This window comes from Magnolia sinica, chromosome 7 (genome assembly GCF_029962835.1).
Source record: "Magnolia sinica isolate HGM2019 chromosome 7, MsV1, whole genome shotgun sequence".
In the NCBI taxonomy this organism is placed as follows: Eukaryota; Viridiplantae; Streptophyta; class Magnoliopsida; order Magnoliales; family Magnoliaceae; genus Magnolia; species Magnolia sinica.
Window position 1 is genome coordinate 642,803 of NC_080579.1, and position 26,047 is coordinate 668,849.

Here is a 26,047-nt window from a genome sequence, read left to right on the forward strand (position 1 = left end):
CACTTGCTTCACACGGATGGGGCCCGCCTCACACGAGCCACTGCCTCACACGGGCCGCCCACCTCGAGTGTGTCCCCGTATTCCACAGGCTACCCCACTCAAGCCCGATGTGAAAATGCCCCTGCATTAGATTCATTACTTGCTCATACTAAGAAAGATGATGATTCTATCTTCCTCCTATAATCTGCAACAAGAAGAAAGCCAATCTCTTTAAGTTTGTAATCAAATTTCCTTCCCATAGGGACACCACCAAACCATATTGTAGAGCCTTCCAAGCGTGCTTCACCACTCTTGAATGAACTTTCACCATTGGCCCATCACCCAACATCTCCTTCCATCCCTATCTACCCTTTGTTGATGGTGTCTCTTCCCCTATCCCTTGCAAGGTCTCTCCACCACCACATCCCGGTAGGATCGAAAACCTCCCTCACCATTAACCTCATTGCTATTGGACTTTCTGTAACTTTCAGAACCCCTCACCTTAGTGGCTCTATGCCCCCGTCTTTACTTGTTGCCTCTTTCCTACGATTTGTGCTATACACCACTGCAACGCCATAAAGAGCACTCTAAATTGAGAGTCCTCCCCCCGAAGCTTTTGCTATTCAGTGCAGACACACTTTTGGTTGCCTCACCTGGATGGAACCCATCCTAATGAACATAGATCCCAAATGATCAGGGACTTCCTGATCCGCTTAGTCACCACCTCCTTCACCATCCCTATTTTTCCAAAAACCTTAGAGAACTGCACCTTTGAGCACGCCTTAGAGAAATTTTCCACGAACAACATCGGTAACTCTAGTGAGAAACCATTCACACGACCTTCATTGCATATAGGTGTAGTCGTTGCCATCTTTCGATGTGAGTCCAGCCTCCCAACCTCTCTCTCGGATTGGATTTGCCCACCTCAAGATCATTCCTTCCAACTACCTTGAGGTCTTTTCTACTTGCCTCTCTTCCTTGATCACCAAGGATACTCTCATCTTCCTCCTTGTTCTCGCCTTGATTGCCACCTTTGACTTTTATGTCATCCTCGATGCAGTCGCCTCCTTCCTCCTAATTAACCCTTACCTCAGTTGCCATGAAAAAAAATTAGGATTCTTTTGCAAGTTTGTTCCTTGATATGATAAACTTTTTAGCTGAATTTTATGAGAGAGGTTGGATGTCGTTGGAGTTGGGTGCTTCATTGATAGCCATAATATCTAAGAGTTGAAGGTGTTGAGTGCTTGTGGGACTTCGGGGCTATGAGTCTGATCGGGGGATCCTACAAGATCTTAGCAAAACTCTTGGCTTAAAGATTTTGTGTGGTGTTAGAGAATGTCATATCAGAATCCGTAGGTGTGTGTGTGTGTGTGTTTTTGGTGGGAGGCAAATCTCGAATAGTGCACTAATTACTCACAAATATCTCAACTCCAAAACAAGAAAAGGAAAACGGTTATCATTTGTAAGTTGGATGTTGGGAAAGCGTACGATCATGTGAAATGGGACTTTCTTTATTATCTGCTGGAGAGATTGGGTTGTGAGCAAAAAATGGAGTTGATCCAAGAATGTGTTTGATTGGCTAAGTTCTTAGTACCAATCGATGGGTCTCCTAAAGAGGTTTTTTTTTTTTTTCCCCCAGGCGTTTAGAGGTCTTAGTCAAGGCGTGCTCTGTCCATTCCCGTTCATGGTGGTTGTTGAAATCGTAAGATGTTGGATAGAGGTCAATCTGCTGAGTTGATCAATGGCTTTAGGGTGGAGAACACTGATTTCTAGATCTCTCATCTTTAGTTTGTCGACGACACAATTCTTGTTTGTGATGCAGACATGAAATTGTGGACGACTTGAGGAAAATATCGAAATACTTCGAAGTGTTGTTCTTGTTCGGATTAAAGGTTAATGTTCTCAAGCTTGAATTGTTGGCTATTTGCACATCCAAAGAAGTGGCAGTAAGGTTGGTGGTGGTGTTTGGGTGTTGAGCAAGATGGCTTTCTTTGTCGTATCTAGGGCTCCCTCTTGTGCATCGACAAGCCCACTAAATGGGATAAGGTAATTGTAAGGTTTGAAAGGAAATTGTCTAGGTGGAAGATTTGACACCTCTTTGGATGTCAGGCTTACGTTGATTGAAGCAGCCATGTCGAACCTGACTCTCTATTTTATGTCTCTTTTCAGGCGTTCGTCGTCCATGCTAGATAGGTTGGAAAGGTTGAGATGAGATTTTCTGTAGCAATGAGCATAAGTGAAGTAAAAGTTTCATCTCTTAAGATGTGAAGAGGTGTGCAAGCTGTAGCGAGAAGGGGGAGTATGAATAAGGAAATTTGAGCAGATGAATCTTGTGTTGTTAGGAAAATGTCTGCAGAGGTTTGGGGGTAGAAGAAGGAGGCTGTGGAGAGAGGTGCTTGCTGGTAAATATGGAATTCCAAAAGGGTGTTGATGAGTGAAGGATTTGTCTTTATATACGGTCTCTTGGATGTGAAGGTGGTTTACAAATTGGCGAATAAGTTTTAGGAGGAGGTTCACTTTTCTTGTGATGACAGGAAGAGGATTCGGTTTTGGGAGCACTTATGGATTGGTTAGAGCACACTCTAGTTAGAGTTTCCGAGATTAGCTAGGCTAGCTCCAGATAGGGAGGTTTCCATAGATCGGTGCTTCTCTTTCTCCGACAATGTAGTTGTTTGGTCCCCTCCTTATCGAAGGAATTTAATGGATGAGAATGTGGAGGAATTCATTTGGCTCTTAGAAAGAGGCTTTTTGGGTTGGGCAAGAGGGATTCGATGGTGCAGACTAAGGTTAAGTCGGGTTGGTTCTTTGTCCGATCCTTCAACAGGATCGGATAGAGAACCAAACCAATTTGCAACCTACCTTTGGGTGAGAGTAGTGGTCATACGTCCCATGTCTGGTTCTATGGGGCTCCTCCCAAGGTTGCGGCTTTTGCTTGGCTAGTGGTAAGGAATATGGTGCTTACAATTGACAATCTGCAAAAAGGTCAATGACGATTCCCAGACGCGGAGTTAGTGCATTTGTACATCCATTGTGTGTTTGCTCAAGTGTCAAAGAGATTTCCTGCCTTCTTTAAAAGGTCATGGGTGATGTTGGGATCCTTTAACGGCCTCTTCCTTGTTTGGCATGGGGGAGGGGTTGGGGAAAAAAGAAAGAGTGGTGCTGACGTTAGTTTTGTTGGTTGTAATTCGGGCTCTCTTTGCAACAAGAGGAATAATTGGTGTTTCGGAAATAGAAGCGGGACGGTAGTTGATGTCCTTAAGAGGGTGAAGTTAGATCTAATAGATTGGGTTTATTGTATTAAAGCCTTCAACCATAGTGATGAGTCCTTTAGTTGTTTTATTTCGCCTTCCCTTTGGCAATCTCTTTAATAAAATTTTTGTTTCCTTTCATAAAAAATAATAATAAAAAAAGCATCCAAAGAGAAACAAAAATCTTAGTTGATGGGGATGTTTTGACTGTCCTTAAGAAGTTGGTCGCCTACTTTTTTTGTCATCTCTTGACAATTTCCTGTTTCTTTTCTCTAAAAAAATTTCTTAAGTGTTATCATAGTTTTTGGTTTGGTGATATTTCTATAAATTATTGGACATTTCTTTTAACTATCATCTGTTGTATTTTCCAGGGGAGGGCATAACCCATCGTATATGTATCGGCTCATTGCGGACTATTACTCTGCTGATGATCTTGTTGTGCAGCAGAGATCTTCTGAAAAATGAATTTAGTACACCCAGATCCAGTATACGTTGAGTAAGTTCTCTGTCATGAGATACTGCCGTATGTTTCATATATGCAACTAAATAGCATTTTCGTAATGCCAGGTATATGCAGAGATGCAGTGGAGACTGATTTATGTAGTTGATAATTCTTCAAAATTTTATGCTAAATATAATCTCGTCTGTCTATAATTTTCTCCAATTCTTGGAAAGGACACATATTCCTATCCAAGTATACCTTTTACTCACTGTATCATTTACAATCAGAGACAACTTGGAAATTGCAATATAAAATTCTAGGTTTTTGACTTGCTTTAGCGAATGACTTGGCCTAGTCAGTGAAAACTTTGGATTAATATTAAGACCATTGCTAAATGGTGGTGACTTGAGCTCCTGAATGCTTTTGGGTACTAAATGAATTATTTCTGACGTTTGTGGCTGGTGATTATTTAGAAAATGATTACCAAAATATGAATTCGTGAAAAATGGTAAGCATCAGGAATGAAAAATTTAATAATGGTGAACTGATCCATCATGCATAATGACAAATTTGAATTTTGGTGAACTAATTCATCATGCGTAGATGACCAACTTCATAATCTGATTAGAAAAGACAGTTTGGTGCCATCTGATTAAAACATTTTTTTTTTTTTGGGATCGATCAATGCTTCCTTTTCTGAATGAATAACCCACCTTTCCATTCCAAAAAGTAATGAAGTCATCCTTGGTGGGTGGGTTGTGAGTCACCAGGTAACTTCAACAACATTTTATCTCAGTGACATTTAGCTAGTAAAAGTGATGTCAGTGCATGGGTACTGATTGCCTGCATTGCATGCAAGAGGAAATTGTGGAAGATGGACACAAAGTGTGTGTTTGTAGGTATTGGAGAGAGATGTATCCATTACTTTGATAAATTGCTTTCCTTTTTCTCCTCTTACTAAGTGATCTTACTTTTATTAATATTAATAAAATAACTTATCCAAGGAATTCTGTCAGTTGTCCTAGTATGTGGATCATAAGGTCCTAGTGAGTGACACTGTTGAAGTGGCGAAAAGGCTTGAGATGAAATAAACTTTGGTTGCTAAAGCATGTTTTTGTCCTTGGAAGCCATGAGAGGGAATGGAGGCATGCTTTGTGCCAGGGATCTCTGGTGCACTTACAAAATATACTTATAAGGACCTTGCTGAACACTAGTGTGGGATCTAGGAGCCTTCTGATCCCCCCTCATCAGTTGCACAAGTGTGGGTGGAGTATTGGCTGTTTATTTGCTTTTTAATCTCCCATCCGATGAGTTGATTGGCCTGATTTATGGGCGAGGGCATGTTCACGGTTTGATGATTAGCACAGTTCTCACACAAGTTTGCCCAGTTGGCATGTGTCCCCATGATTCACCACTTCACAGCTCTCTCCTCACGAATCAATGCTGCATTTCTCTTTTGTTCTTTACATTCTATTATTTTGTATTGGATACTCAATGGATCTGTCATCTCAGTGTTTTTACTATTGATTTTCATTTGCTTTCTCCTGCAATGTATGGCATTGATCAGGTGCAGCCCGTGGCCAAATATTGTTGGAGTGGAGAGGTTTTTTTTTTTTTTTTTGGAAGATGAGGAGAGTGTAGAGTGTAGAGGCTGAAGACGAGCCAAGACTTGTGAGCTTATGCTAAAGAAGTGAAGGGAAAAGTTGCCTTGGGCTGGAAAAGGGGGGAAAAAGAGAAGCCAGTAAAAGAGAGTAATTGCACGTGGATGAAAGCACAGCGTTGCATCATTTTAGAAACTTAGTTGGTTTCTGTAGTTGAATGTCGTCACTTGGGTGAGAAAATTTGAAAACTGAATCTGCCCATGTTTACTTCTTATCTGTAACCTTCCGTTGTGAATGAAGTGATTGAATATTGAGTTTTGGGGAAAAGGAAATGGGGATTGTATATGCTAACATTATTCCATGAAGAATGCAATACTGTTTTTTTGTTCCATGGTTTACTACATAGGAGCTTAACTGTCAACATTGCTTTGTACAGCCCACAGCTCAGTTGCTCTCAATTGGTCTTGAGTGGCCCATGAATCCTGGCATTGGCTACTGTAATAGGTTATGACAGACTGCCAGATCACGTTGTCAATGGACTGATGCTTTCTATCGGTGATTACTCACCGGGCTATCTCAATCTTGGCGATGCCTTCCATTTGTGACAACTCCTCGGGCTATCTCAATCTTGGATATGCTTCCCTCCCTCCCTATGCTTTCCATCTCAAATGACACCTGACTGTCCAATTTGTGGCCCTCTCAATAGATGGTGCAATAGGGAAGTTATAATGGTCAAAAGGAAAAAGGTCCATTTAAGTTGGTTTTTATGTTGTGAGCCATTCATTGCAGGACCATGGGTGGATGGTTTGTCTGAATTCATTGATAGTCTCATTGCAGTTGTGACAATGGTTGGCTGTCTCATCCTCTACTCACATTTGGCCAATTTTAAAACAAACACATATAGTTATTTTATTTTTAATTCCTTGTTAATCCAAGTGGCATGGGAATATTATAATGAGAGTGCATTGTGGAATCAATCGGTTGTGTATCTTCATTATGAAAACTGGAATTAATGAATTAAATAATTATCGTCGCCATGATCTTAAGCACTATCACAACTAACTGGGGAGAGAGATAGGCGTTGCTTTGAAATTGAATCAGAATTGGAAGGCTGGGTCCATTGCAAGGCAGTGTTTTGGGTGATTGAAATGGCTTTTGGCTCGTGTCTTGATGGCCCGCTTGGACTTGTAATTTTATTTTTCTTTTGTATTTTTTGTTGTTCTTTTGGCACAGTTTTTCAATAAAATCTTTACCCATTGAAAAGAAAAAAGAAAAAAAAGAAGAAAAAAAGTGGGGTTAGCTACACCAATTCTCTTTTGCCATTTTCATCTCATTATGGATCCCCGTCTTTAGATAAACTACTAGTCCTCAGTCTTTTTTATTAACTCCACCGACCTATACTTCCTCCCCCTCGCACCCAAGTTATTATATTAAATCACTTCCATTTCTTGGCATGGAATTTCTGAGTATCTTTTAAAATTGTGGCTTTTTTTTTTTTAAAAAATAAAAATTTAAGGTCTATTCGTCCACAAGTGCTCGTAGAACAAACTCAGTCTACGAGGGTTGCGTATGGGCCTACTTTGTGTATGCTATCAACCTATGTAGAAGGGTAGCCCACCATGAAAAATTCAGTTTCATCCAACATTCATGTGGGTACCGTATGAAGTTGGAGGCATTTGGATGGTTGCCAATTGCTTTCTATTATGGCTAACCTAACAATTAGATAGGCATGAGCATCCCATCATTATGGTGGGATCTATTTAATGTGCGGGTTTGATGGGCTCCACACAGGTATAAGCAGGTGGGCTCAGATTCAGCAGTGACCCTTTCAGAATAGAGGTCGGTACTGGTTGGTGCTCTGTGGGCCCCACCATGATGTGTCTTATTTATGTTGTTCATCTATTTTGGCAGCTCATTATAGGTATGAGCACGACAACTCATTATAAGGTATGAGCGAAAAAATAAGGCAGATGGAAATCTCAGGTGGACCACAGCATAGGACTGTGAATGCCTAAGGAGAGGCCAATTTGTAGTTACGGTCTAGGCTCAATCACGAAATTGAGGCCTGATTATCAAATGGGCCAGGAGACCACACGTTGTGGAGAATATGTCACTCTTGTAATATATTTAGGGCCTGTTTGGGAGCGTGGATTCAGAATCCCTGTATTTGAAACCCCCTTGGTTTGAAATCCTCTTGCTGTGTTTGGCACCTGGATTCAAAATCTAACTTCAATCCAAAAGTAGCTATTCATGGTGAATTTACAGGGGTTTAAATCAACTTTAATATGTCTAATTAATGAACATATGTAACGTTTGACACAATGGTTGTAATAAGCCCACTGAAATATATACTTTGCCTAAAAATGATGAAATTCCAAGTGTCTCGGATGGGTCACAAGCACAAGATCACATCGGAGTGACTAACCAATGATTTTTAACTGTTGATTTACATGGACAATATTGGCCGGATCATATTAAATTAATTATAGTGATGCAATTGATAATCTAATTATTTTGGGACATCATTAGTGGGCTATGTATCCAATAGAGTAATAGTACACACATGTTACGTATGCAACTATTGGAAGGATTTTGATGTAATCCAAGCTTTCAATGACCCCTGCATCTGTATATGACCCCTGGAACCAAGCTGTAAGCTGTTGTATGTGTACAAAATAAATGGATGTATATGTATACGTTGTGTATCTATTCCGTCCATCCGTTTTGCCAGATCATTTTATGGCATGGACTCAAAAATGAAGTAGATACAAGTCTCAAATGGACTACACCATAAGAAGCAGTGGTCATTGAACTCACACCGTTAAAAACTTCTTAAAGTCTAGTTGCCTGTTCCGAAACTTTTGTGGCCCATAAAAAAATATTTATAATGATGTTCCACCACTGTTTATTGTGGTGTGATTTAACTGAAATTTGTATATGGTTCATCTTTGGCCCATGCTATAAAATGATTTGGCGTAACAGATGACACAATATAAAGATTAAGGTGGGCCCCGAGGTCAGGGTCTCACCCACAACGTACGCTGGATCAACTGCGTATATGAGGAAGAAATAAAAAGGCAATCAACATCTGACAAACAACTTTTGATTTACATATTATTACAACTAAATCCATAAAAAAAAAATTTTAAGAAGAAAAGAAACAGAAAAAAGAAAAAAGGAAAAGAAAGAAAACATAAAAGAAAAAGAATAAAAAAAGAGTAGTTAGGCAGAACATCAACAAAATTCCTTGAAACAAGCGAGTGAAAAGCTGTTCGTCGATTTCATCTTCTTGGAGCCACATCACCGTAATGCCTTTCAAGTAATTATGATATTGGGGATGTGGGCAATCTTGTACCGATCTTCTCCTCCTTCTCGACAGCGCTCTTTTAAGAGTGGACAGAACTGTATCTTCAATTGTTGAAGCATGCTGAGGTGTTGCAACTCCTCTGGTAGAGACCTTAAATTTAAACAAAACACGATCTCCAGATTTTGGAGGGCTTTGAGTTGCCCCAACCAACCACAAGGGAACGATGTCATCTCATCACTTCCCCAAATCACCAGATGGTTAAGGTTGGGGAGGATGGGTAAGGGCCCACCCGATTCCAACCCATCATTACCTATCGTTAAAATCAGCTTCCGGAGGCGGGGTGGAAGATTACCGGGCAACTCCTTCAGCTTTGGACAATCTTTTATTTCTAATAGGAGGAGTGATGGCATAACCTCTCCATCTCCTATCAATTCCCACTCCTCCCAGTTTGACATGTTTCCGAAGGAGAGGGTCTCGAGCTTTGGGAATGACACGACACCACCACTTCCATCGTTATTATCATCCCCACTAAACTCACCACCCACCTTTCTCAGCTCTTCCATTGCCCTAATATAAAGGTATTTAAGGGAAGGTAGTTTACCAAGACCCGGCAATTGTTTACAAGACGAGAGGATCACCTTCACTAGATTGGAGAACACTGGATCCTCTATCCACTTGGGAAGCTTCCAACCTTTGTAACTCCTTATTGCCAGCTCTTTCAAGTTTGTATGGGGCTTCAGGATTTCAAGCACGTCCTCCATTCTCTTCACCTCATCATCATCCAACGCTTCATAACCTCTGTATTCATAGGATAGAGCATAAATATCCTGCTGCTTATACAGTTCTGCCTCCCTAGCTTCGTCCCTGCTCTTGACTTTTTCCAACCCAATAATTTGGAGTCTTCCTTGAAGATGAAGATGATTGATCAGTTGTTTCACTTCTCCCCATTTACATCCTTCGATGCCACCCTCCACTATCAACTTTGTTATCGTCCGAAGGCTACTTAGCCTCCCTATGCCCTGCGGTAAGTACTTCAGCTCGTCAGTGCCTTCTAATCCTAGATGTCGCAGGTTAATCATTTTTCCCAACCCTTTCGGAAGTTTTTTTAGCTGAAGACAGTAATCCAGTTTCAAGGTCTGTAAATTTACACAATTACTCACCTCCTCAGGCAACTCCTCTATCGCTGTCCAAGATAAATCAAGATATCTCAACTGCTTCAATTTTCCTACTGTTCCAGGCAATTTCTGAATGCTAGTGTGACTCAAGTCCAATGCCCTAAGGTGTCTGAAATGATTAAATAAATTGTTCGGCACCCTAGGCATGTAGATTCTTGAGTCGCATAGCAACGTCCGCAACTTGTTAGCCTTATACAAGGTGGGCCAAACTACAAAACTGCCATATAAAAAAGAATGGCGGAGATTGCTTGGGTTCAGCGAGGCTTGTTCTCTGATATCCACCAGTGAACATTCACTTCCTGCAACGGATTTTGCAAGATCATGAACTAAATCATGCATCTTGCACTTGACTATGTTCTTGTCATCGTCCAACTCTGCATCTTGAAGCAACGAGCGTCCTAGTAAATCATCAAAATACTGACTCCCAGTTTCTTCCATATCTCTACTGCCGTTGGAGGGGATGAAACCTTGTGCCACCCATAACTTCACTGTCATATCCTTCTTTATCTCCCAATCTTTCGGGAAGATGGAGAAATAAGCAAAGCATTGCTTCAAAGCAGGAGGCAAGTCATGGTAGCTGAGTAACAAAGCTGGTAAAACGTCTTTTAAGACATCATGTGAATTCCATATGTCGCTTTCCAAGACAAGCTTCCAGTCAAGTATCGTCCTTCTCGACCCCATGGCACTCCCTATTGTCTTCGCAGCGAGAGGGAGCCCTCCACACTTGTTTACGATTTCCCTTCCAATATCTTCCAACTTTGAACGCTCTTCGGCACTCCGATGCTCAAGCGCTCTGTGCCAGAATACTAACCAGCAATCATCATCAGATAAGACTGCCAGTTTGTGCATGAGACCCCTTCCCATCGCGAATGCAACATTTTCACTGCGAGTTGTTACAATGATTCTGCTCCCTGGTGCACCAGCTTGGAAGGGAGGTTTCAGTCTGTCCCACTTGTCAGGTTCTTCACTCCAAATGTCATCAAGCACAAGCAAGAATCGCTTTGCATGCAACATTTCACGAAGGCGGCATTGCAACTGATCCAAGTCTAATGACTCGCAACCAGTCTTTGTTGCAGACTGGATGATTGATTTCGTAATTCGTTTCACATCGAAATCTTCAGAAACACATACCCACATTCTCATCTGGAAATGCCCCATGACTTTCTCATCGTTGTAGGCGAGCTGAGCAAGGGTGGTCTTCCCCAACCCCCCCATTCCAACGATAGAAATGACGACGAAGGGCACCTCATTCACCTCTCCACTACTCTCCCCCAGTAACAAGTCTACGACTCTATTTTTATCATCTTCTCTGCCAAAAACTGACGGTCGGTCGAGTAGGGATGCTGTCTCTCGCTCACTGATCTCGGCCGGCCTCACTTCACCATTCACCCTTTCCATCTTCTCACTATCTACTTTAAGACCCAATTGGTTCTTAGCTTTTTCGATAACATCTAATCTACCCTTCACCTCCTTTATCCTACTCCCAATTTTGTGGCGTAACGCGACATGATTGAAGAAAGTAACACAGGAGAGGTAGCAAGTAACAAGGAAGCTGAAACAGGAGCCATCACCTTCATCTGGAGCCTGTGGTCTGAGAGCATCTGTCGTCCACTCATCCAGTATGTCATCCACATCGTAGGCCACGTCTTTGAGATTCTCCAACCACTTCTTCACAGCTTCGTTCTTCACTCGCTGAGTTTCAGCATCTTTAAGCACAGCTTGGAGCAAGTTGAACGTAATGGAAAGGTTTTCGATTTCGTTGGTGACACCCACCAACAAAACCGCCTCATCTTCAAGAACTTTGGTCAATTTTTCTTTGGCAAGCGAGACCAGTGAATCAACCATGTTTTCTGTTTTTGGTAGTGATGGAAAGAAGAGAGGAATTTGAGTTCAAAGAGGTGTAAATATAGGAAATGGGAAGGAGTTTGAAGATATGGAACAGAGAGAGAAGGGAGGAAATTGAATTCAAATTGGTTTAGAAATAAGATATGGAACAGAGAGAGAAGGGAGGAATTTGAATTCAAATTGGTTTAGAAATAAGATATGGAACAGAGAGAGAAGGAGGAATTTGAACTCAAATTGGTTTAGAAATAGGAAATGGGAAGGAGTTTGAAGATATGGAAGAGAGAGACAGAGAGAGAGAGAGAGAGAGAGAGATTTTCCGAACCTCTGGTTTTGGAAGGCATGAGATGGTAAAAGAAAAATGGAAATGGTCCTTACAAAATAAGTATAATGATTGGGTGACTCGGATCATCTAATCTGAGTAGAAGACGGACTAGAAATCGAATTGCCTACTCAGTTACTCAGCTACGCTTTTTATTGTACTGAGTAAACGCTGTTGGCCCACCTGAATGTGTGTGTTTTATCCACACCGTCCATCCATTTCTCCACCTCATTTTAGGGGTTGAGCCCAAAATGGAATCATATCCAAAGCTAAGTATATATGCCACACTACAGGAAACAGTGAGACTAATGATTTATACCGTTGAAACCTTTGTAGGGTCCACATTGATGTTAATTTGTCCTCCAACCTGTTCATAAGATCACACAGAGTTGGATGAAGGGAAACCAAAAATATAGGATTGATCCAAAACTTCTGTAGCTCCCAAGAAGTTTTCAACGGTAGAAATTCAATTGAGACTGTTTCATGTGGTGTGGTCCATTGAGCTTTGAATATGCTTCATTTTTAGGCTAAAGACTTAAAATTATATGTTAAAATGGATGTGCCGATTGGATAAAATACATAAATCACAGTGGACTCCACAGAGTTTCCTCAGTACACTAATCTTACGGAGTTACTCAGTACACAGTCAGCTTCCGTCGGACTATTGGTCTGATGGGTCCGCATAACATTGACCATGTAAAAAAAGAAAAAAGAAAAAACTCCAATTGAATATTCTCAAACATCGATTACTAGCCAATGGTTCAGATGGTTAAGAAAATGTATATATGGATGGTTAAGAATGGCAGATTTTGGATCATGGTCCTATCATAACATGACTCAACAAACCAACGGTGTGAAGTAGCCAAACATGGGCCTCACATGTTAGAACCATCTATTGAGCCACTTGGACGGTTCAATGGATCAGCCAGGCTTCCTGTTAGCTCTCATGCCATGGGATACCAACCAAAAATCACATAGAAATTTACGAGTGTGGACACCATATTTTATCCAGCGGTTTTTATGAAGCAATACAAACTTGGAATACGCACTTGGACCTCCTCGTACTGAGTCGGAATTTCGGAACGAAAATACCCCTCCTTTTGACGGAAACGGATTCGGCACTCCCCCAGTCCCCCTGCCACCAGCTAATGGTGGACGGTCGGTGGTCTATGGACCCCACCATAATGTATACTTTTCATCCATGCTGTCCATAGATTTTTCCAGATCATTTTATAGTATGAGACCAAAATTAGGTATATCCAAATCTCAACTGTACCACATTACAGGAAACAATTTTGAATGAGTGTCAACCATTAGAAACTCAGGTGGAGCCCACTGTGATGTTTGTGAGAAATCCTCCCCGTCTAAGTTCATTCATAGGGTCACAAAGACCTAGATGAAAAGGAAAAACAAATTTCATAATGATCCAAAACTTCTGTAACCCCTAAAAGGGTTTCAATGGTAGACGTTTAATTCCCCACTGCCTTTTACAGTGTGGTCCACTTGATAGCTAGATCTGTCTTATTTTTCACCTCAAGCCTTAATTCGAGTTCGCCAAATAGATGGACGGTTTGGATATAACACATACCTCATAATGGGACCCACAAAAATCGGTGGGGATTACAACAAGGAAAAAGAAGGAAAAAAAAGGGGGGGGAAGCCAGCGAGTTGGGGTCGACCGGGTTGGGACCCGGTCGACTGGGTCAGAGCTGGGTCTATCACTACGGATTATAACCGTAGCCAAAGCTGTAGTGCTAGGCACTTTTTTCTCTTTTTTTTTTTTATTTTTTTTTATTTTTATTTTTTACATGGAGAACATTTTCCCCCTTACATTTTTCTATAATACATAATTATATAAATATGTATATATAAGTATATAAAAATATTTTTCTATCTTTTAATTCATTTCTTTGTCTATTTATTTAACAAGCATTTCTCTCAAACTAGAATGATTTACTTAACTTACCACATATGATTTTGGGGTAGGAGAAGCTAATTTAGCCAATTAACCTAGTTATTTTTCAAGATTCCATCGGGTCATTGGTCGAAAATCCATTTCATTCAGTTCGTGGTCAATTTGAATCACTTCGTGGTCAAACTAGAAATTCAGCGGTGCAAACATGAAATTGAGCAAGGCAAACATGAAATTGAGCAGGGAAAACTAGAAAGAACTTCATTTTTATTATATTTCAATATAAGACTTATTATATTAGTTTATTATATTTCAATTACGTGCTAATATTTTTGTTATTTCATTAGTTTGTTATTTCAATTACGTGCTAATCCATTACATGCTAATATTTTTGTTATTACATTAGTTTATTATATTTCAATACAGGACTTATTTTTTGTTATCTATGATTTTATTAATTATATACGTGATTATTCATCATAAAGAACTTCATTTTTTTCTTTAAAAAACTAAGCTAAAATATAGGACTACTCATTTAAAAAGTCATGTAGCATAGCACGTAGTCTATTTGGGAGAGAAATCCGGCATATCTTGTTAGCTTGAGTCCTTGGAAATGACGTGGACAAATGAGACCCGACATTTGCCCCGCTATTTTTCTTCTTTGCCCCGCTATTTTTCTAGTTTGCCCCGCTCATATTTCAGTTTGCCCCGCTATTTTTCTAGTTTGCCCCACTCATATTTCAATTTGCCCCGCTCATATTTCAGTTTGCCCCGCTGTTTATCTTGTTTACCCCGCTCATGTTTCGGTTTGCCCCGCTGTTTTTCTAGTTTGCCCCCCATATTTCAGTTTGCCCCGCTGTTTTTCTAGTTTGCCCCGCTCATATTTCAATTTGCCCTACTGTTTTTCTAGTTTGCCCCGCTGTTTTTCTAGTTTTCCCTGCTCATATTTTAATTTGCCCCGCTGTTTTTCTAGTTTACCCTGCTCATATTTCAATTTACCCCGCTGTTTTTCTAGTTTGCTCAGCTCATAATTCAGTTTGCCCCGCTCATGTTTCAATTTGCCCAACTGTTTTTCTAGTTTGCCTCACTCATATTTCAATTTGTCTCGCTGTTTTTCTAGTTTGCCCCATTGTTTTTCTAGTTTGTCCCGCTCATATTTCAATTTGCCCCGCTATTTTTCTAATTTACCCCGCTCATAATTCAGTTTGCCCTGCTGTTTTTCTAGTTTGCTCCGCTCATAATTCAGTTTGCCCCACTGTTTTTCTAGTTTGCCCCACTCATATTTCAGTTTGCTCCTCTGTTTTCATGTTTGCCTAACTCATTTTCATGTTTGTCCTGTTGAATTTCTAGTTTGCCCTGCTCAATTTCATGTACGGCTGAAAGTTGAGCGGGTTCAACCCGATCGACCGACGTTGGGTTAGGCTCGGGCAGGATATATCGGGCCCGATCTCTAGCTTGGGCTATACAAACACCAACCCGATAAAACTTAGATTGGGTTGGGTTAGGCTTGAGCACCAACCCGAACCAACCCGCCTGACTTTCAGCCCTAATTTCATGTTTGCCCTGCTCAATTTCATGTTTGCCCCGTTGAATTTCTAGTTTGCCCCACCGAATTTTTAGTTTGACCGCGAAGTGATTAATTGACCATGAACTGAATTAAATAGATTTTCAACCATCGACCCGATGGAATCTTGGAAAATAACTAGGTTGGTTGGCTAAATTTGCTTCTCCTACCCCAAAATCATATGTGGTAAGTTAAGTAAATCATTCTAGTTTAGGAGATATGCTTGTTAAATAAATAGACAAAGAAATGAATTAAAAGATAGAAAAATATTTTTATATACTTATATATACATATTTGCATAATTATGTACTATAGATAAATGTAAGGGGGAAAATGTTCTCCATGTAAAAAATAAAAAGAAAAAAATAAAAAGAGAAAAAAGAAAAAAGTGCATAACACTATAGTTATGGCCACGGTTATAATCCGTAGCGATAGGCCAAGATCTGACCCGGTCAACCAGGTTCCAACCCGGTCGACCCCAACTAGCTAGTTTTGTTTTCAAGTAAGCCGGCCTATGGCTACAGATTTAGCGTCCTCTATAGCTATTAATTATAACCGTAGCCATAAGTACCGTGAATCTGTAGCCATAGGTACCTTGGTCCAGGGACCTGATAAACTGGGTCAGCTAGTTGGGGTCGACCGGGTTGGGACACGGTCGACCGGGTCGGTTGTCTTGCCCGCTTGTTTTTTTAGATTTGTCTAATTTTTTGTCTTATATCATAATGAGAGTAATCAATTCATTTTTTTAGATTTATCTCATTTTTTGTCTTATATCATAACGAAAGTAGTTAAAATGAATTGACATGAGACCCACATAACTTTCAATAGTAAGGGATTCCTACCCTAAGTTGTCGTGGGCAATCTGCATCCCTTTGGATTATAGGGAATTCATCTAACCCTAGGTTACAGGTAAGTTGCATAACTTTTAGACAATTTAGTTTGCATATGGCTCAATTGAGTTTCAAAATTCAAGATAAACTTGACTCGACTCGAACCACTAGCTCGAGTCGAAAGCTTTGGCAAACAAGTCAAGCCTCAATGTTGAGCTTGAGGGCAAGCTCGAGCTCGAGCTTAAACTCGAGTATAGCATGGACGAGTCAAGCCGAGCTTGGCCCACCTCGACTCGACTCGGCTTGATGTACAACCCTATTTACAGATAATGTGCAATAGTTAGGCCTCAAGTCCAGTTTAAGCATGATTTTGCTGACATGTGAGTGGTGTAATCATGCATCAATGAGCTATGCCCTATTCTCGGCAATAAATACTCGAACATGTCTTATTTCACTCGGTATTGGATAGTGGCATATTTGCATGCATGCTTAGCAAGCTCATCTAGCACTACAAGCTCCAGATGTCCTGCTTGTGTAATTCAGATAAGGTATGGATACGAGGAACACGACATGTAAACTAGACATGACCCATTGATGATGGTTTCCTCCGTATCAATGACTTGGATAAATATACAACTGAGTTTGAATAGATGGTTTTTGTGAGCTATTTTGGATGCTTAGCTAAAAGCATAGACTTCTTTAACTTAGCCACAGAATGTTGTGGTTAGATTTCTTTCGTTCGTTGCAATTCCTGAAGAAGAGTTTTAATGGATAATTAAAGTTTAAACATTGTAAACCCTATGAAATCAGATTTTTCAAGAAATCATTTTAAAAAAATCTGTTTTATTAAAAGATCAAAACATCTCATTTCCCATTTCCCATTTCCCATGAAATATGAGCGAGGCAAACTAGAAAATCAGTGGGGGAAACTAGAAAATGAGCGGGGCAAACTAGAAGATCAACGGGGCAAGCATGAAAATGAGCAGGTCAATCATGAAAATGAGCGGGTCAAGCATGAAAATGAGCAGACCAAACTAGAAAATCAGCGGGGCAAGCATGAAAATGAGCGGGTCAATCATGAAAATGAGCAGGTCAAGCATGAAAATGAATGGGGCAAAGTAGAAAATCAGCGGGGTAAACTGAAATATGAGCGGGGCAAATTGAATTATGAGCGGGGCAAAGTAGAAAAACAGCGGGGCAAACTAGAAGATCAGCGGGGCTAGCATGAAAATGAACGGGATAAACTAGAAAATCAGCGGAGCAAATATGAAAATCAGCGGGGGAAACATGAAAATCAGCGGGGCAAACATGGAATTGAGCAGGGCAAACTATAAAATCAGCGGGGGAAACATGAAATTGAGTGGGGCAAGCATGAAATGCATGGAAATGACCATGAAGTGAAGCAAATTGACCATGAAATGCATGAAAATGTGGGTTAGCTTGCTAGTAAACACCCATGCCAGTACACACCCTCCATGTTAGCCACCCCCACTAGGGATCGATACCAAGGAAAATGTACCTAAATAAGACTTTAATTTCACTACTAAACTATGGAGGTGTCCCAAAAGAATACTTTATGGATCTTTTGAGGAATGCTTTGAATCATGCTCGAAATGTTCGTTTCAATAAGCACATTGCATCTGTCTAGCTTCAATAAATGCCCAATGTGATGAATGTTGCTCTGGTTGCTTTGGTAGTTCACATAGTTGGAGTTGGTTATAAAGAGTGCTCCATGTAGAAACTTCTGCCATGTACTTCCTAAAAGCCAACCCAAATTCTTAGGAGAAGACTAAGATAAAAATGGTGATGATGATGCATTTGTAAATTCATACACATATACAAACATACATACTTATAGAAATATATAGATATGCATATGCACATACATATACAAATACAGGCATGCGATTTTGATTGTATATGGCGATCACACAATGCAATTCTTGAGATTCCGGAGAAGTCCATCTTTTTCATAGCCAACAATCATGGCCACCTAAGACCTATCACTTGCCATGAAAGAGAAAAAGTCCTCAATTTATTTTCAAAATTGCAACAAACTCAAAGACATCATTTCAGTAGCAATAGTGTAGGATACGATGTAAAGTAAAAACCCACTACACCTCGTGAATCAATGTAATTTCAAAATGAAATTACGCATGCATATAGGACTGATTTAGATAGTGGACTCAATCCAATTCCAAACAACACATTCCATCCAATTCCATTGCAAAATTCTTTTAAAAAATTCTGAATCAAGTTGAGAAGTATTAACAATATCTACTAATCAATGCAAAAATGATACCTATCAAGTTGAGATGTGACATGCCAAAGTATGCATATTACACCATAACTCTTTCAAGTTATTTTGAATTTTCAGTAACATTCATCCATATTATCATGCAACAAGAAAGGCTTGTTATTTGATTAGTTGCTCTTGAATTTAACAGGGACTCAACGTTTTAATCATTTTATGAACATGTTTGATCACAAACAAACATCACTGTTGGGCCTAATATGGTTTCAACGGTGGAAATCATTATGCCCACTATTTCCCGTGGTATGATCCACTTGATCTCTTGATATGCTTCAATTTGGGGCTTAACCCTTTAAATTAGATGGAATAACGGATGGACGACGTGGATATATTACATACATTCAATGTGGGCCCAACTGAGTTTACTTAGTACAATGGGAGCGTACTGAAAAATCAGCGGGGTAAACTAAAAAATCAGCGGGGCAAACTAGACAATCAGTAGGACAAACATGAAATTGAGCGGGGCAAGCTAGAAAGTCAGCAGGGCAAACTAGAAAATCAGCGAAGAAAGCATAAAATTTAGCGAGGCAAACTAGATAATCAGCGGGGCAAACTAGAAATTCAACGGGGCAAGCTGGAAAATCATTATGCCCACTGTTTCCCGTGGTATGATCCACTTGATCTTTTGATATTCTTCAATTAGGGGCTCAACCCCTTTTATACACACACGCGCGCGCGCATGCACATGTGTCATGTGTATACACACACACACGTGTGTGGGAAAAGTTCTATATGGTCGAGCTCATGTGAACTACCCATGAGGTCGAGCTCATCACACGCTATCATGAAGTATGTCAAACATCTACCCCATCAGTCAGATGCACCATTCCATGGTGGGCCTAGAGCTTAAAAATTAAGTTAATCCGTGGCTTTTATAGGCCACACCACGTACAAACCTTGAGAGGGGTTACCTTCCATTAAAACATTCATAATTATTTTTTGGGCCCACTGAGATGTGTTTCACAAATCCAGTCCATCCATAATGTGTGTCCCACTTGGATGAGGGGTCAGACCAAGTTTCAGACATATCCAAATTTCAGGTGGGCCCCACCAAGTAATTTTATATGTTTTAGGCATGTATTCACATGATTTTAGATAGTATGGCCCACCTGAGTTCCGTATACGTTTGATTTTTCTGCTATCACATAATTTAAAGGGGACCCATCAAATTCACGGTGTTGATGTTCGACATACATCATTGTGGGGCCCACATAGCTCGACCTCATGGGGAGTTCCCATGAGCTCAACCGTATAGAACCTTATCCTCTATTAACCTTGGCTAGTACAAAAAAAAATGGAATTACATACATTCAATGTGGGCCCAATTGAGTTTAAAATATACCTGTGCTGGCAAGATGCTGATAAGGGGGGCCCACAAAAAGGGTTATCTTTGGTCTTTCTACTGGAAACACAGTGAGGAAAGGGGGTGAAAGCAACAGCAGTGAAAGTAACGGTGGAAAGGGAGAAGAAAAGCAAGCAGTGGAAATGGGAGAGGAAACGCCACAGCCGTGAAAGGAGGGGTATTTTCGTCCTGAAATCCTGACTCCGTACGAGGAGGTCTAAGTGGGTACTCTAAGTTTGTATTGCTTCAAAAAAACCACTGTATAAAAGGTAGGGCCCACAGTCATAAATTTCTCAAAAATCACATACGTGACAATTCGTGGAGCGGATTAGGTGAGACCCCGGCCTCACTCGAGATGCTGTGGCTCTTACCGTGGGGTCCACCTTGATATAGTTATTTTCTATCCACACCATCCATCCATTTTTTCAGGTCATTTTAAGACATTATCGTAAAAATGAAGCAGATCCAATTATCAAGTGGACAATATCATAGGAAACAGTGGTTATTTAATGTCGTACCATTAAAAACTTTTTAAAACGGAACTTAATGTGTTGTAGCCTTTATATGCCATCTAATCCGTTAATAAGGACACATAAACCCGCATGAAGGGAAGAAACAAATATCAGCTTGTTTCAAAAACTTTTGTAGCCTATTAATGGTCAATCACCACCTTTCCTATGGTATGGTCCACTTGAAATTTTGGGTCTGCTTCATTTTTTGGATTAGCATTAAAATAATCTAAAACAATGGATGGACTGTATGGATAGAGAATAAATACACAAGGTGGACCCCACAGTACGGGCCACACCATTATGGGTGAGTCCAGGGTTTCACCTAATCCGCTACGCATGAAACCGGTACCTCGAAAAAGGGTGGTCAGGATTTTTCGCAGGGAAATAAATCCAATCAATAATCTAAGTCATCCATTTGTTAGAGACCATCATGGATCGCTTATTGTTTGGAGCACTCCTTTTATCATTAAATCCTATCGATTATATGCACGAGTTAAAAAAAAACAAACGGTTATGTAAGAGAAGAAAAACTTATGGAATGCTTCAATCATCCACTTAGTGTCAATTTTAATAGTAGTTCTGAAAGACTATGTTCTAGATCTTGTGAACGGTTCAGATTAATGGATTGAAATCTCCAAATATCTCAATACTGACAATCATGAACATATGACAGTTTATTCCCATGGGATAGCAGCCAATAAAGGTGATAAAACATAAAGACCCACCATAGAAGAAAGATGCGTGTATGATGCGAAAGATGAGGTATGATGTAGAGTGCGGATCCTCTGCCTCCCGGAGGCAGCAATTCCCTGCCTCCAGCGTTTTCATGGGTCAACATCACTATAAGTTCCACGTCATCAGATTTTTTAAATATATTAAAAAAATACATTTAATAAGAAGTATAACGGACGTTAAACGGAAGCGGTATGCGTGCTGAGTAACTCAGCAGGGTAAGCGTACTGAGTGAAGTTTGTGGAGCCCACCGTCGTCATTTGTGCATTGCATCAACTCCATCCATCTCTTTTATCATCTAATTTTAGAGTTTTACAACAAAAATTAATCATATCCAAAGATCATGTGGACCACACCACCTGAAACAGTGTGAATTGAATTCTACCGTTGAAAAGTTGTTGGGGGCCCACAGAAGTTTTATATCATGATGATATTTGTTTTTTCCCATTCATCCATGTCTTTGTGATCTTACGAACAGTTTAGACGACAAAATAAATATCACTGGGGGCTTAGAAACATTTCAATGGTGAAAATCAATACTTCCACTGTTTCCTTTGGTATGGTCTACTTGAGCTTTTGGTATACTTCAGTTTTGGGCTCAACCCCTAGAATGATTTGAAAAAGCGTTTGGACGGCGTGGATAAACCACTGAATTCACAGTGGGCCCAACAGAGTTTACTCAATGCGATAAGACTCGTACGCAATCCAATTTCACGTGTTTAACGGGGGATGCGGATTTCCAGCCAAAGCCTTCTGCAGTAAGATCCTGCGCAAGGATTCCGGATGGGCCCACTACGATGTTTGTGATAAATCCAATCCGTTTATCCTTTTTTAGATATCATTTTAGGACATAACACCAAAACTAAGGTGTATACAAAACTCAAATGGGCCACATAAGAGGAAACAATGGGGATTTAGTGTCCACTGTTGAAATATTTATATGGCCACAAAAGTTTTGCATCAGTCTATTATTTTGATATTTTCACTTCATCTTAGTAAAAATGACCTTATAAACCGTCTAGATGGCATATAAACATCAAGACGCCTAAGAAGGTTTCAATTGTAGGAATTTCTTTCTCCACTGTTTCATCTTGTTTGGCGTAGTTGAGTTTTTGATCATCCTATTTTTTGGTTACATGTCTTAAAATGAGCTCTAAAAATGGATGAATGGATTGAAATTCTTACAAACATCATGGTGGACCCCACTATACATCTCGGTGCTGGAACTTCATGCAAGAGGCTTTCTCCGGTGAATCCGCGTCCACGGTTTCCATTGGAAATGGACTAGCTACTCCCCTGCCACTCGGTACTATGTGAGCCCACTATGATGTATGTGTTTCATCCATGCCGTCCATTTATTTTTCTAGATCATTTTATGGTCTAAGACCAAAAATGAGGTATAACCCAATCTCAAGTGGACCACATTACATGAAATAATGTTGAATGAACGTTGACCATTAACAACTTTTTGGGGGCCATAAAAATTTTGGATCAAGCTTTTCCCTTCATCTGGGTCTTTATGACCAAACCAACAGATTGGATGTCAAATAAACAGTACAGTGGGCCCTAAGAGGACTTTAATGATGGATATCCAATCACCATTGTTTTCCTGTGGTGTGGTCCATATGAGATTTATATCCATCTCATTTTTGGGATTAACCCCTAAAATTATATGTAAAAATAGATTAATGAAATAGATGAAACATATACATCATGGTGGGGCCCACAGAGTACCGACCACCACCACCACCGGGCTGGTGGTGGGGGGAGTAGCCAATCCGCTTTCATTTCCATTTGGGATTCAGTGAAATATTGACTAGTGAGACTCGCTACTGAAGTGATATCACCTATTTATATGGGTCCCACTATGATGTATGTTTTGTATCCATACCGTCCATCCATTTGGAGAGATCATTTTAGGGCATGAGCCAAAGAATGAATCAGATCCAAAACTCAAGTGGACCCCAGCACAGAAAATAGTAGAGAGAGTCACGCCCACCATTTATTACGACTGAATCCAATCCAAACCTCGTCACTTTGTCTACTGAACCCCGTCACTTTGTACTGCAACCCCATCACTTTATCTACTGAACCCTATCACTTAGTGTTGCAACCTCATTACTTTGTCTAGTGAACCCCGTTACTTTGTCTACTGAACCCCGTCACTTTGTACTGCAACCCCGTTACTTTGTCTACTGAACTCTATTACTTTGTACTGCAACATTGTTACATTGTCTACTGTACCCCATCACTTTGTGCTACAACCTCGTCACTTTGTCTAGTGAACCCCGTCACTTTGTACTGCAACCCCATCACTTTGTTTACTGAACCCCATTACTTTTTTTTATAGTGGAACCCCGTTCATCACTTGAACCACCAAACACATAACTCTGTCTAGTGGGAGTCAGTCACTTTAGTCCTCAAACCTTGTTACTTCATCTAGTGGAACCTGGTCACTTTCCTTGTCAACCAATCACTTTGTTTAATGGAACCTACTACTTTATCTAACAACCTCATCAGTTCATTTTGTGGAACATGGCCACTTTTTCCGATACCCAATCACTTTTTCTAGCGGAGCCTCGTTACCATAATGACCCTGTCACTTTACAATAGACAAAGTGATGGGGTACAATAGACAAAGTGACAGGGTTGCGGTACAAAGTGACGGGGTACAGTAGACAAAGTGATGGGGTTGCGGTACAAAGTGACGAGGTACAATTAGGGGTGTACACGAACCGGGCTAGCCGGTTAACTCACTCAACTCGGCCCGAAAAAGCTCGAATCGGCCCGACCTGGAACTGAGTTCGGGTTGGGACGGGCCATTTTCTTCGGCCCGAATCTGAGTTCGGGTCGAGCTCAAATGGGTCCCAGTTCGGCCCGACTCAGCCCGAAACCCGACTCGACTTGTCCCGACTCGCCCTTTAGGGTATATATACCTTGTTTTAAGGAAAAAGAAAAAGAAAAAGCTTCTGAAACCCTTCTCTCTCAAGGTATGTCCGTTTTCTTTCTTTCCTTTATGTAATTTCATATTCAGAAATTTTATTTTTCTTCATTTTCTTTTCACGGCCTAGATCTAGATACATGTTGTTACATCAATAGATCTACTATTTTAAGGGGATTTTAGGTATTTTTATCTTTTATTTATGGTGTAGATCTTACTGTGGATGAGATTTCCATTATCTGTTTCTGATTTTCATGTTATGTGGTGGCGTTATTGAATATGATCTTGAACTTACGATCGGGATTTCAGCTGTTATATCTAGTCTTTTGAGTTGTTTATTTATTTATTATGAATTTTGTTGTTTTTCTTATGTTATTGTTGTGGATCTTTAATCTACGACAAGGTTTTATTTTATTGTATTTGATTTGAATCTATGATTGGATTTACAGCGAAGTTTGTGGTTTTTTTCATGTTATTGTATTGAATCTTGTATCTACGATCGAATTTCAAGCGGTTTTTGTTGAGGTTAGATCTGTGTAGAGATATGCAATCTGCTGATCCTGACTATACGATCTGATTTTCAGTTATTTTTGTGGTTCGAGCGGACCTACTATTTAAAGGGGTTTTGGCTATTTCTTTTTGCTACTTTGAATCAGATCTAGCCATGGATGACATCTCAAGCTATTTTTTTCTGATTTTCAAACTGATTGGTGATGGCGTTGGATCCGATCTTGGACGTACAATCCCATTTTTAGCTTTAAATTGTGGACGTTTTAAAGAGGGATTAAAATTTTTTTCTTACTCTTATGTTATTGTTGTAGGTTTTCAGCTATTTTCGATTTTGTAGGTTTTCCCGACTTGGCCCGACTCATCCCGAAACTGGCCCGAACTCGCCCGATTGCTAACCGGGGCGGGTTCGGGCTAGACATGTTGGCCCGGTGACCGGGTCGGGCCAGGTTCGGGCTGGGTGTGACTGGTGACCGAGCAGGGCTGAGTTGAGCCCAGTTCGACTCGGATCGACTTGTGTACACCCCTAGGGGCAGTAGACAAAGTGACGGGGTTGCAGTACAAAGTGACGGGGTTCAGTAGACAAAGTAGCGGGGTTGCAGTACAAAGTGATGGGGTTCACTGGACAAAGTGACAAGGTTACAGCACAAAGTGACGGGGAGCAGTAGACAAAGTGATGAGGTTGTAGCACAAAGTGACGGAGTACAGTAGACAAAGTGACGATGTTGCGTACAAAGTGACGGGGTACAGTAGACAAAGTGATGATGTTGCAGTACAAAGTGACGGAGTTCAGTAGACAAAGTAATAGAGTTACAGTACAAAGTGAAGGGGTTCAGTAGACAAAGCGACGGGGTTCCAGCACAAAGTGACGGCGTTCACTAGACAAAGTGACGGGGTTGTAACACTAGTGGGCCCCATGTAGATGTGTACTGTCAAGAGAGTTCATACCTTGGGGACTATGTGCTCATACAACCTGATGCAGATCAGGTCGCAGATACTTACATGTCTGGGGTGGATCAGAAAAAGCCCGGTTGAAGGTGAAAGTGATCAAGACCGTGGGAACATTAAAATAGGCATATTCAATTAGAATGAGTTATTTGCCGTACCATGTATAATTTTAGGTAGGAGAAGCTACTTCAGCCACCCAACCCCACTAAGTTGTGTTGCCCACGCCAAATTTATGAGATTCCATCAAATAAATGGTTGAAAATCAATTTTATTTTCATTTTTATTGTTTATAGTCAATTTTAGTTTGGTCATAACTCCTCATCCTTTGAGCTTGAACTCAAGTGGAAATCAATGTGGTTAGTTTAAATATGACACTATTTTTAAGTCTAGTGAAATCATGACCACCTATAAATAATAAGTTTACTATTTATAGTAAGTCATAAATTTTAGGGAGTTTGAGCGGGAGTGTGATTATGAAATTTCTCCATAGGATTGTTAATTCATTGTTTATTATGAATCAAATTTCAAA

At 40.3% G+C, this 26,047-nt stretch overlaps 1 protein-coding gene and 1 long non-coding RNA gene across 2 annotated transcripts; one reads left to right on the top strand and one right to left on the bottom strand.

Annotated features, from left to right (window-relative positions):
- Window positions 1–1,068: 1,068 nt before the first annotated feature.
- LOC131250754 (uncharacterized) lies at window positions 1,069–5,661 on the top strand. The gene is made up of 2 exons (XR_009173435.1): window positions 1,069–3,723; window positions 5,237–5,661. It is a non-coding gene; the product is annotated as an uncharacterized LOC131250754 (long non-coding RNA).
- A 2,924-nt stretch (window positions 5,662–8,585) lies between these two features.
- On the bottom strand, window positions 8,586–11,735 carry LOC131251854 (disease resistance protein RGA2-like). The gene has a single exon (XM_058252848.1). It carries the CDS (start codon window positions 11,595–11,597, stop codon window positions 8,586–8,588), a length of 3,012 nt encoding a protein of 1,003 aa, XP_058108831.1. The 5' UTR covers window positions 11,598–11,735.
- Between the last annotated feature and the right edge of the window lie 14,312 nt (window positions 11,736–26,047).

Coding starts and splice junctions, on each gene's coding strand:
- LOC131251854 (XM_058252848.1), bottom strand. CDS start 11,597: ATGGTTGATTCACTGGTCTCGCTTGCCAAAGAAAAATTGACCAAAGTT.